Source organism: Bubalus kerabau, chromosome 17 (assembly GCF_029407905.1).
Source record: "Bubalus kerabau isolate K-KA32 ecotype Philippines breed swamp buffalo chromosome 17, PCC_UOA_SB_1v2, whole genome shotgun sequence".
Taxonomy (NCBI): Eukaryota; Metazoa; Chordata; class Mammalia; order Artiodactyla; family Bovidae; genus Bubalus; species Bubalus kerabau.
Window position 1 is genome coordinate 13,781,663 of NC_073640.1, and position 12,701 is coordinate 13,794,363.

The following is a 12,701-nucleotide window of genomic DNA, read 5'->3' on the forward strand; positions in this document are numbered from 1 at the left end:
TGTGTCGATGCAAACAATCGCTAAAAAGAACGGAGCACGTGGGCCAAACCGAGGACTGTAGCCCAGGAGACAGGCTCGCCATAGCCCAGACAGACTGCTCCGGAGAAGCATGGTTTTCAGCGCTGTTTGTATCCTGTCACAACAAAGAAAAAGAAATTCCATCAAACATGGCAGGGGTACATCCCTTCAAGGTCGCCAGAAGGACAGATTAGGACGTACGCAGTGAGAGGCATGACCTTGACATCTGGGAAGAGAGCCTTCTCTCGGAAGGAGTCCTGGCTTAGAGGCGCTCACCCCTATCTTCGGGGTGAGCGCTCTTTGCTTCCGGGTAATGCGTCCTTTTCTTTGATGATGAGAGCAGGTGTCCCATGTATGGTGCGCACAGGCTGTGCTGGCGATCGTAAAATCCACGCCAAGTCATAAACGCCAGACTGGCTTCCCCAGCCTCCACCACCGCTTTCCCGACAGCCAGCTCTCCGGACTTTCTTCCTGGCTCTCTGGCTCTCCCTCCAGGTTTCCTCAGTGTATCGAGTGTCTAGAGCTGCTGAACAAATTATTACATACTTAGGGGCATAAACAACACAAGTGTATTATCTTGCAGTCTGGAGGTCAGACTCAAACTCAGTTTCACTGGGTGGAAATCAAGGCATTGGCAGGACTGTATTCCCCATTCCCAAGCTTCAAGGGAAAATTGGTTCCCTTGCATTTTTTAGCTTCCAGGGTCGCCCACATTTCTTGCCTCGTACCCCTGAATCGCTCCAACCACTGCTTCTGTCTTTGTATGTCCTTCTCTCAGACACTGCTCTGATTCCCCTCTCATAAGGACCCTTTTTAAAATCTGTTGATCTCTTTTTTCTTTTTTTAATTAATTTATTTGGCTGCCCCAGGTCTTAGTTGTGGCATGAGGAATCTTTCAGCTGTGCCATGTGGGATCTAGTTTACTAACCAGGGATCGGCCCTGGGGCCCCTGCATTGGGATCATGGAGTCCTGACCTCTGGACCAGCAGGGAAGTCCCTGTAATGACATTTAGGGTCCCCCAGGATCATCCAAGCTAATCTCCCCATGGCAAACCCATCCGTTTAATCACACCCGCACAGTCTCTTTTGCTGCTAAGACAACACTTTCACGAATTCCAAGGATTAGGACTTGGGTGTCTTCAGGGATTGGATGGGAGGGGGCTACTATTCAACCCACCACCCTCAAAGCCCTCCTCTAAGCCTCTCCTCCTTCCCTGCCTGCCTGAGGGCACCCCTCCCAAATCCCCATCAGTCAGTCAACAGATATTTCCTGGGCACTGCTGCGTGCCAGGACCTGTGCTGTGCTGAGGAGGCAGTGAGAACAGACGAGACCTCTGCTTTTATAGCCTGGAGTGATAGACCACATCTACCACAGGGGAGCTTGTGGGAAAAGCCCAGGGGATTCTGGACTTCCCAAACAAGACAGACTTGACTGGCCCACTGCAGTCACAGAGGGCTTCCTGGAAGCAGTGCCTTTTGAGCCATTCTGGAATGGATGTGAATCAGCTGTTCTAGGCAGAGGAGACCCAAGCTGTGTGCTCAGCCCTGACTTGGAAGCCAGATGCATTGCACCTTTCAGCTGCCCGCAGCGCATCTTCACACAGGAGGGCCGTTCCTGCCATCTGAAACCTACTTCCCACCAGCAGGACTTAGCTGTTCTCATTCCTGAGGCCTCAGCCCCAACCCGTCCCCTCCCCACTGGCCTCCCTGATCCCTCTCCTGAGGCGTCACCTCCCCTCCCTCCCCCCACCCTGGATTTGGGCTGTTCACTCCAGTGTCACTTTGCTTTCCTGTTTATTGCTCAGTTCAATTCAGTCGCTCAGTCGTGTCCAACTCTTTGCTACCCCATGGACTACAGCATGCCAGGCCTCCGTGTCCATCGCCAACTCCTGGAGTTTACTCAAACTCATGTCCGTTGAGTCAGTGATGCCCTCCAACCATCTCATCCTCTGTCGTCCCCTTCTCCTCCTGCCTTCAATCTTTCCCAGCATCAGGGTCTTTTCAAATGAGTCAGCTCTTCACATCAGGTGGCCAAAGTATTGGAGTTTCAGCTTCAACATCAGTCCTTCCAATGAACATTCAGGACTGATTTCCTTCAGGATGGACTGGTTGGATCTCCTTGCAGTCCAAGGGACTCTCAAGAGTCTTCTCCAACACCATAGTTCAAAAGCATCAATTCTTCGGCACTCAGCTTTCTTTATAGTCCAAATCTCACATCCATACATGACTACTGGAAAAACTATAGCCTTGACTAGACAGACTTTTGTTGGCAAAGGTCCCTCCACAAAGGCAGGGAGTTTGTCTGTCTTGGTCACTACTGGATTCCCAGGGCCCAGAAGAAGTTCTGGCCCTTGGCAGGAGACAGATGGACAGATAGCCACCTCCATTCCAGCATATCCAAACCCACACCCACCTCCCTGCCTGCATCCTCACCCCTTCCCAGTCCCCTAACCCCCATTGTTCCTGTTTTTCTGGCCAGCTGTTTTCAAGGGAGGCATCTTTGTCTCATCTCTCTCTCCTTTCCTCTTTTTAAGAAAAAAACAGACTCTATTTCTTAAAGCCTTTTCCTTTTTTTGACCATGCCATGCAGCTTATGAAATCTTAGTTCCCCGACCATCACCATGACCCATCCCTGCTGATGCTGACCTTGATCAGCTGGCTGAGGTCTGTTTTCTTACATTTTAATGTGTCACCAATTAATAGGGTGCAGATGACACCACCCTTATGGCAGAAAGTGAAGAAGAACTGAAGAGCATCTTGATGAAAATGAAAGAGGAGAGTGAAAAAGCTGGCTTAAAACTCAGCATTCAGAAAACTAAGATCATGGCATCTGGTCCCATCGCTTTATGGCAAATAGATGGGGAAACAGTGAGAGACTTCATTTCTGGGGGCTCCAACATCACTGCAGATGGTGACTGCAGCCATGAAATTAAAAGACACTTACTCCTTGGAAGGGAAGTTATGACCAACCTAGACAGCATATTAAAAAGCAGAGACATGACTTTGCCAACAAAGGTCCATCTAGTCAAAGCTATGGTTTTTCCAGTAGTCATGTATTGATGTGAGAGTTGGACTATAAAGAAAGCTGAGTACTGAAGAATTGATGCTTTTGAACTGTGGTGCTGGAGAAGACTCTTGAGAGTCCCTTGGACTGTAAGGAGATCCAACCAGTCCATCCTGAAGGAAATCAGCCCTGAATATTCATTGGAGGGACTGATGCTGAAGCTGAAACTCCAATACTTTGGCCACCTGATGCGAAGAGCTGACTCATTGGAAAAGACCCTGATGCTGGGAAAGATTGAAGGCGGGAGGAGAAGGGGACGACAGAGGATGAGATGGTTGGATGACATCACTGACTCAATGGACATGAGTTTGAGTAAACTCCAGGAGTTGGTGATGGACAGGGAAGCCTGGCATGCTGTAGTCCATGGGGTAGCAAAGAGTCAGACACAACTGAGCAACTGAACTGCACTAATTAGCAGCGGTTCTTTCTGTGAAAGATCCTCATGTGTGGCGACCACTGCTGTCACTCCAGCTGGAAAGTGCCTCCATCTTTTCAACCCAACAGGCCCACAGAGGGTCCTCCTCTGAGGCTCTGTGTTCATGGGGCTCATCCTGCCATAGGAGGAAGCTGCAGTGACCCCACACCATGTGGATCAAGATTAAACTCTGCCCTCTGACTGTTCACAGTCTAGCCTGCCCATCGCCCCGCCCCAGACCCTATGAGAGAATGGATGCCTGAGCTAAGAGAATGCAGCAGAATCCATCTCTGACATGACCTAGGCTGTGGGGCCTTGGGCAAGTTTCCGAAGCTCTCAGAGCCTCAGTTTTCTCATCTGTAGAGTGGGGATCAGAGCAGCATCTTTTCCATGGCATAGTCATGAATGTTTCATGAGAAAAATACACTCAGCAACTGTGTGTTAGCATACTATCAATGATAGTAATTATTCTCTTAGTTTCTCTTGGACTCTAATTTAGCATCATCCCATTTAGCACTGAATCACCCTCCATTTGTTTCAAGAATTTGATTTCCAAAGTTCTTGAAAAAAGAACCTGACTTAAAAGTCTTGTTGACTCGGCCAGTTGAAAAACTGGGTGGGCAGGTTATATTCTAATTGGTCTTTCTTTAAACAGCAAAACCCACTTAAAATAAGCAAATTATGTGAGCCTCAGTGTGTCTGAAGGGGTTAGTGTTGGGACAAGAGGAGATGTAGTGACCTTCTAGCCCACTGTCTCCCAACACTTGCCCCGCAGGGTGGTCCACACACTGCAGCCCCCACGTGGAGAGTGTCAGCACCCCTTTGCATAGTAAAGCCCCTGAGAAGTCCTGCAGTAAAGAGGACCATTCACTGGGTTTACCCCCATATTCCTCAAACTGGTTTTCACCATGGAACCCACTTTCCACAGAGCAGCAATTAACTTCCTGTGAAGGAGGGTTCCCCAAGACACAAGTGGGAAAATGATGTTCTAACTCGTGACTCATCCATCTTATACCTGGAAAAACTAAAGCTCCCCAAATCACAAATATGTGATGTGATTTTTCTTAACATAAGAAGTCTCTAATCCTCGTGGGTCCACTAGGGAAGCAGAATGGAAGCACAGGGGGCTCTTGGACTTGCAGTCAGCCTTCACATAGTCTGGTACAAGTGTAAAGACTAGAATTAAAAACAGAAAAGAGCGACTTCCCAGGCAGTCCAGTGGTTAAGACTCTGCCTTCCAATGCAGGGCATGCAGGTTCAGTCCCTGGACAGAGCACGAAGATCCCACATGCTGCCGGTTATGGCCAAAGATTAAAAAACAGAACAAAACACCCAGGACAAATTAACCTGTCTGCTTAGTTCCACTTGCTGCCAGTTTGCTCCATCTTCTTGCTGTCTGGCGCTCCCGTCCACGTGTACTCCCTCACTGAGAGCCTTACTGTGCCTCACTTGGCCTGTATTTCTTGGACTGTAGGCTTCCCCTCCTGATGGGACTGGCCTGTCTTCTAATGTCTAATATCGTTTTGCACATTTCCCCATGTCTGTCCTTCTCTGCTCCAGACTTTTCATGGCTCCTCATTCTTTACAAGGTTATATCCCAATCTCTTAACCGATGCTAAACACAACTAGGTTCCAGCCACACCTCCCACACGTCCTCTGCTCCAGTCATGCTGGTCCCCACACGGGTCCCCATGTAGACCAAACCTTCTGTCTCTTTGCTCGTGCCCTCTCGTGGTGATGGCTTCCCTGGTGGCTCAGCTGGCAAAGAATCCACCTGCAATGCAGGAGACCTGGGTTTGATCCCTGGGTTGGGAAGATCTCCTGGAAAAGGAAAAGGCTACCCACTCCAGTATTCTGGCCTGGAGAATACAGTCCATGAGGTCGCAAAGAGTCGGACACGACTGAGCGACTTTCACTTTCTCGTGTTGATGGAGTTGAGGCCCTGTGAGAGCAGGGCCAACTCTTCCCCGTCCAGCAAACCCCTGCACTGGCTTCAGCACCTGGGATAGTGCCCACCTCTGTCCACGCCTGAGAACCTGTCCCCAGAGAGGATGGCCCGGTCCCACTGCTCAGTGTGCTGGGCTTCTGTCCTTTCAGTCTGTGGCTGGGCTGCTGGGGGAAAAGGGGTCTTTATTTACCTCCCCCCATCTCTTCCATTGCTTTGATCAAACTCATTATCACCAAGTCCACCTACCAGCAATTCTCTAACTCGTCTTCTTTTCCCTCCTGAAAGACCTGTCTGATTCTCTTACCAGTATTTGCTGAGCCCTCAAGGCCTGTTTCATGTCCTAGACCCTCCAAGAAACTCTGCAGCTCATCCTCCCCCACCACCACTTCACACTCCTGTTTCCTGAAGCTTCTGAGGCAGAATAGATTCGATTAGGGCGTCAGGTTGTTCTAACTATGCCTCTCACATTCAGGCAATGGCAGGATTCTCTTTCACTGCTGACTTACCATTTTATTACAGTGTAACTTCAATGGAACAAACATAAAGTTAGATACAAAATCTATGTGCTTCAAATTAAGTAAGTTACAACTTATTCTAATTATTATCATGTCCAATTAGACCACATTTACTAGAAATGGAATCTCTGTTTTCCATGGTTACTGTTGTTCAGTTGCTAAATTGTGTCTGACTCTTTGCAGTCCCACGGACGCAGCATGCCAGGTAGGGTGACGATATACAGCCTTGACATACTCCTTTCCCAGTTTTGAACCACGGAGGTGTGGTAGTTTCTGCTGCCTGGGACCTGTGGGGTCAACATCTGGTGGTTCTGGATGACTCACTTTCCGCATTTCTTCTTTCGTGTGGGTTAGGAGCTGCCCGTGAGCTCATATGACTTTGCTCCGATGTCCTGGAGATAAAACATGAAGATCAGTTAGTAGTTGTGTTTGTGGTGGTAGGTTGAGGTGGGTACATGGGCTTGAAGAGGCAGGGGTTTATTCCTATTTCATGTGATGAGAGCCTGGAGGTGGAGCCAACAGGGTGGCTTCCCCATGGAAGAAAGGCCCTGGGTTTCTCCAGCCCTCCTCTCTGCCCTCTTGGGCTGTGGCATCCTGTTAGTGCCTGTAAAATGGCTTGTGGAGCTCCAGCCATGAACACAATGACCCAAGCAGAGAGAGAGAAAGGTGAAGGGGGCCAGGAGGACCTGTCAGCTCAGCCGCTTTCAAAGATCTTCACAAAGACCATTGTCCAGAGGGTGGAGACACTGTGAGCTGCCAGGGAAGCTGGGAAACAGGGCTAAGGGGGTGGGATGGGGGTCATCATCAGGCCCAACGCCATGGGGTTCTGTTAGGAACTTGGAGGGTTAGACAGATATTACTTGGCAAGTGGTGGCTCCTGTCATTCTTGCAGACTGGGGTTCCCTGGAAGTGTGCACATTTTTATAGATTGGTATTGAATGGTAAAACTTGGGAGTATAGAGAACTCACAGACTTCTGTTTGAGAAAGGCCGGTCTAACTGTTCTTTTGGGAGTTTGCAGGAAGATAACTTCTTTTAGTTGCTCTTTTTTTGCTTCAGTGAGAAGCCCCTTAGGGGTAGAGTATACCCTAGATACCTTGCACATCCTTGGTGGTACCTGGCATGGTTCTGGCCATGGAAGACTCACCTCCTGAGTGATACCTGCTGGGCCTGTGGTCACTTCTGCAAGACCTTCATAGTTAAGAATGCAGTCTCTGGAGCCACTGTGTTGGTTCAAACCTCTGCTCTGCCGCTAATGAGCTGATTAGAGCAGATTTCTTAATCAGCCCATGCCTCAGTTTCCCCAAATGGAAAGTGGATAAGGGACTTCCCTGGTGGTCCAGTGGCTAAGACTCTGCTCCCAATAAAGGGTTCGATCCCTGGTCAGGGAACTAGATGCCACATGCCACAGCTAAAAGTTCACGTGCTGTGGCTAAAAGGTCCTCCCCACCACAAAGAAGATCGAAAATCCCCCATGCAGCAACTAAGCTGGGTGCAGCCTAATTAATTAGCTAATTAATTAAATATTTTTTAAAATATTATAAAGTGGATAAAATAATAGTGTCTTTCACGGAGGGTGTGAGGATTAAGCAATAAGCCTTGTGAAGTGCTCTGTGCTGGACCTGGTGCATAGTAGGTGTTCTGGAAATGTTACCCTGGAAACATCAGGAAGTGTGTGTATCTGTGACTGCATGTGTGTTTCAGGTGTTGACATGACCTTAGGCTATCATCAAGTAACCCGGCTCAGTGCTACTCAAATCACACGGATTGTGTGGGAACCCCAGGGTGGGCAGGATGTGGGAGTTAGGGGAAAGATAGGATGATCCGAAAGGGATATTCTAATTCAACCATTGCCTAAGTTTTTTTAAAAAGTTTTATTAAAATTGAAAAGGGTGTTAAAACAGGATTTGAGATTGCTGTGTTTTCTGAAAGGGGTCCCATATGCAAAGCTTTTCTGATTCCTGGAGGCACCAGAGGCCGCGCTGTGATACTTGTTTCCTGATTTCAGCACGCTCTTGTGTGCTGTCGACCAGTGACATTAAGGTGTTAGACACTATCCTGGGCTTTGAAAACCAGCTCACAGGTTGGGGGGCTGGTGCTACGCCTTCTCTCTTTGCTCCTTCCCAGGTCACAGACCTCCTGGTGGACGAGTCCAGTTTCACGGGAGAAGCCGAGCCAAGCAGTAAGACAGACACCCCGCTGACAGGCGAGGGTGACCTCACGACCCTGAGCAACATCGTCTTCATGGGGACCCTGGTGCAGTGCGGGAAGGGCCAGGTGAGCCCCGGGGCCTTGGCGTCCCTCACCTGTGGGCCTTCAGCCTCAGACCTCACACCCCTCTCTCCTGGACGCAGGGCATCGTGATCGGAACAGGAGAAAAGTCCCAGTTCGGAGAAGTGTTTAAGATGATGCAGGCTGAAGAGGTAAGGGACTGGGGGCTTTGGGTTTCTTTCTTTTTTAGATTATTTGTTTATTCATAGCTGCACTGGGTGTTCATTGCTGTGTGTAGGCTTTCTCTAGTTGCGGCGAGCGGCAGCTACTCTCTCGTTGTGGTGCTCAGGCTTCTCATTGCAGTTGGTGTTGTGGAGCACGGGCTCTAGGGCCCCCGGGGTTCAGTAGTTGTGGCACATGGCCCTGTTGCCTCGCTGCATGTGGGATCCTCCTGGATCAGGGATCGAACCTGTGTCCCCCATACTGGCAGGCGGATTCTCAACCATTGGACCAGCAGGGAAGCCCTGGGTTTCTTGTAAGGTGGGGTTTGAGATAATTCTCAGCTGGTGACACCTGCCCCGCCTACTCCTTAGGAACAAGGATGATATGGTTAATGTGAGTACACTTTTAAAAACTTTTTACTTTGAAATGCTCATTAGGATTTTTGTCAAGATATGACTTATGGTGATATGCACAGATCTGAAATGTAGCAGTCTGTGGATTTCTATATATGTGTCCCTGTATAATCATCACTCAGCTTAAGATATAAAAAAATCCAAGCAGGGTCTTCCCTGGCGGTCCAGTGGTTGGGATTCTGTGCTTCTACTGCAGAGGGCACGAGTTCCATCCCTGGTCAGGGAACTAAGATTCCACAAGCTACACAGTGCAGCCAAAAAAACAAAAAAGAGAGAATAGAAGCAGGAGGGACACTCCCAGATCTCATCTAACAAACTCATTGTTCTCATCCTTTTAGACGCCTAAAACTCCTCTACAGAAAAGCATGGACAAGCTGGGGAAGCAATTGACACTCTTCTCATTCGGCATAATTGGTGGGTGAAGCAGTTTCTGCATGGGGTCCTGGCGGGGGTGGAAGAGGGAGGTGGAGGGTGTGGAAGGGAGCCATCCTGTGCACCCATAGCTGTCTCTCAAATACCTTACTACTCACCTGGGTGAGGACTGGGGTTTGGGATCAGAGGTTCTTGGTCAGCAGCAAGAGGTTTCTGTATCAATCGGACAAGCTAGCAGCTGTAACAGGCAGCTCCTACATTTTAATGGCTTAATATGATCATAACTTATTTCTTGCTTACACTGCAGTCCGTGGGCACATTCCTGGTGAAATGGCTTTCCCGGGTAGCTCACTTCCGAACACTGACTTGCGGTCCCAGGCTCCTGCTCTATTGTTGTTCTGCCTTCCTCCAGTTCCTGGGAGGAGTGGGCCATAATTCTGTTAAACCAGCAGATGGGGAAAGAAAGAACATAGAGACTTGTGGGGAGTGGGGGGGTGGGAGGGGGAGCATTTTTAAAGGCAGGGACCAGGAAGTGAAGTCATCACTTTCGCCCATTCTTGATTGGCCGGAATGAAGTCACATGGCCTACCTAACTGCAAAGGAGACTGGGAAATGTAGTCTGGTGGTGCACCGGCAGGTTTCTATGCTGTGCCTGGGCTTGTTCCTCCTGACCTTTGGCAGCATACCAAACAGTATCCCCATGGTGCTGCAGCCCAAAATTCAGGTCTTATTCCTGAATTATACCCTGGTCCCTGCACCTGCCCCTTCCTGCTGCCTCCAGCTCTGGCTTTGAGTCTGTGTCCTTCGTTCTCAGCTTCCAGGGTCAACCAGTGCCTGGGCCATTATAGATTCTCAATAAATGTTGGTTTAGTGAATAAAGGAACAAAGCAGCCAACCACTGCCCATAGCACAAGCAGTGATGAGAGGAGCTCTAGTGAGTCTGGCTAAAACTGAAGAGTGGAGAAAGTTCTTGGGAGAAGAGGCAGCTGTCCCTCCTAGCAGCAGTTTTGTTGTGCTTCTGGTCATCCAGATGCATTGGTTCATTTAATGAGTATCTTATGACACACTTGACCCTGCGATAGGTTCTGGGGCCACTGAGATGAGTAAGACACAGCTTCTTCCCTTTGGAGGACTCCAGAGAAATAGGAGAGAGACACCTGAACAAATATGAAATGTGAAGGTAGCTGTTAATTTTGCATGGGAGAGTTGAGAAGGCTTCAAAGAGGAGGTGACGTTAAGTTGGGTCTTGTAGGATGGGTAGGAGTTTGCCAAGTGAAAAAAAGAGAAGATTGGGAATTTCAGACCAAGGAAAACATATATCCAAAGGCATGGAAGGTATCTCCCATTCCTTTACAACTTTAGGAGGTTGTAAAATTAGCAAAGTGTTAAGAGGATATGATCTGAATTTGGATCTCTCAATTCTATCGTGCTAGAGATAGACCTGCATGCCCTTTCCTCCCTGGCCACCCCTTCCCCACTCTCTAGTTTCTAGGCTCCTTTCCAAATGTCAATTTTGGATGTTGTACTTTGAGTTTGCTCAGTCAGTAGGTTTCCTGTTTTCGAATAGCTCTGTGTCCTCTTCCCTCCTTTCCGCCCTAGTTTTCCCTGGAGCAGTTTCATGGGAAGTGGGTTTTATCTTAACCTGCCAAGTCTTATCACAGCCAGGGAGGGCTCTGTGCTTGTGAGAGGATTTGGAGGCCGTGCTCAGGTATGGTGGAGGAGGACTGTGATAGATTAGTGATGTCTGTCATGGAGGGAGAGTGGCTCTATGCCATCATTCACCTGCCCTCCTTGGGGTTACACTGATCAGGCATCTGGGACAGGGTGGATGGATGCCCACACGCCCCTGGCTGCCCAGAGGGCCCCTTTACTCTCTAGAGCAGGGGGTGGAAACTCTGACTCCCAGGCCAAATCGGGTTCACCACCTGTTTTGTGCGGCTCACAAGCCAAGACTTTTACAAAAATCAGAAGAAGACTATCTTCTGACATTAACCTTATATGAAAATCAAATTTCAGTGTTCACAAATAACTGTTTTATTGGCACACAGCCAAACCCATTCATATATTATCTATGGCCATTTGCACACTGCAATGGCCAACTTGAGCTGCAACAGACCATATGGCTCATAAAGCAAGTGCTGTTTTCTACCCAACCTGTTGGAGGAAAAGCTGTCTGCGACCTGCTCTAGACCCTGGGGTTGCCAGAAGGAGAACGGGCTGTAGCACTAGCCCCCAGAGAAAATACCAAGTAGGTGTGCTTTAAGACAAATTGTCAAATAGATGCTCGTAGCAGGCCTTTCCACAGGATGAAATCTGTCAAAGGTCAGAGATGCTGCAGGGTCACTGCCTCATATAAGCCATTATTCCTCATGTTAACTTAGAACTTAAATTGGCATGTCCATGGCCAGGCCTGTGATAACCGCTCAGATGTTTTCTCTTTTTAGTAAATATTTCAAGAACTGCTCTGGCAGAGTGGGAGTTGTGAACCCTTAGAAAGGCCTAGGGATGCTGGGAAAGAGTGGTATGCTGGTAAAGGCTTAACAGCCGGTTTCAGGGGAAAGTGGTGTTTGTCACCTCTGTGGTCTCAATACTCACAATGTCCTATTTCTAGATACCGATGGAAAATTACCAAACCTGAATTTGGGAAGAAATAAGCACATTTGGCTTTTGTGAGGCCCCCAGCCTCCTCCTGTGGCAGGGCCCAGGATGGGGACAGGTCCTGTGGGTTGGCTCTGCCCCTATTTTTAGTAAAACTTCCCCCTAATCTTTCTAGGTTTATTTGGGTTCCTGCTAAGATTTTGACTACTGAGTTCTGTTGCTAGTCAAAGTATGAAAAAAAAAAGAAAAAGAAACCCCAATAAATCAGATCTTATGACCTCTCTACCCCCAACACACACGTACCCAAACACATGCAGACACACACACGCCACTACTGCCCAGCAGAAAACTCACCTGGCTCTGTTTTCCCTGCAAGACACAGCTGATGCTCTTCGGCAAGGCCCCCAGGATGTGTCAACAGGCAACTCCTCTCACCTCCTACTTCCCCCTCACCTGTCTTGTAACTGTGGCCGCAGCAGTTCAGGACTTGGTGTTACTGTGGGCCAGGAGCCATGCTGAGATCTCCAAGGGCATTGTTACATCTTAAATCCTAAAACAAGTCCTTGAGGAAGATGTAGTCATTTCCTCCACTTTACAGATGAGCAAACTGAGGCCATGCCTGGTGGACCCTGAACTTTGCCCCATTGCCAGAACATCTCGGGCCTTTCATGGGCCCCAGCATGAGTCATCCACTTCTTTACCTGAAGGCTCCATCTCTGACTGTCCACATACCCCGTGTCTAACACAGTGTCTGGTGTTTAAATACTGGGCCAACAATTGATGAAAGAGAAAAATAGGATAAGGAATGTCTTTAATCACAAAAATGCAGAATAAAATCAGCTAAGAGAGACCAGATCGTGAACCCATCAGGGGAGCGGCTGTCGTTGGTCACGTCAGAAACCTTGGGGCAAGTCCTGTAAACATAC

At 48.7% G+C, this 12,701-nt stretch overlaps 1 protein-coding gene across 2 annotated transcripts in view; it reads left to right on the top strand.

The window, feature by feature from the left end:
* Positions 1-12,701, top strand: part of ATP2C2 (ATPase secretory pathway Ca2+ transporting 2) — a 77,518-nt gene that overhangs the window by 36,154 nt on the left and 28,663 nt on the right. For both annotated transcript variants that reach the window (XM_055553955.1, XM_055553954.1), the window contains exons 8-10: positions 8,087-8,236; positions 8,314-8,382; positions 9,144-9,219. In XM_055553955.1, the coding sequence (XP_055409930.1) occupies positions 8,087-8,236; positions 8,314-8,382; positions 9,144-9,219 (295 nt within the window). The remainder of the gene's footprint in view (positions 1-8,086; positions 8,237-8,313; positions 8,383-9,143; positions 9,220-12,701) is intronic.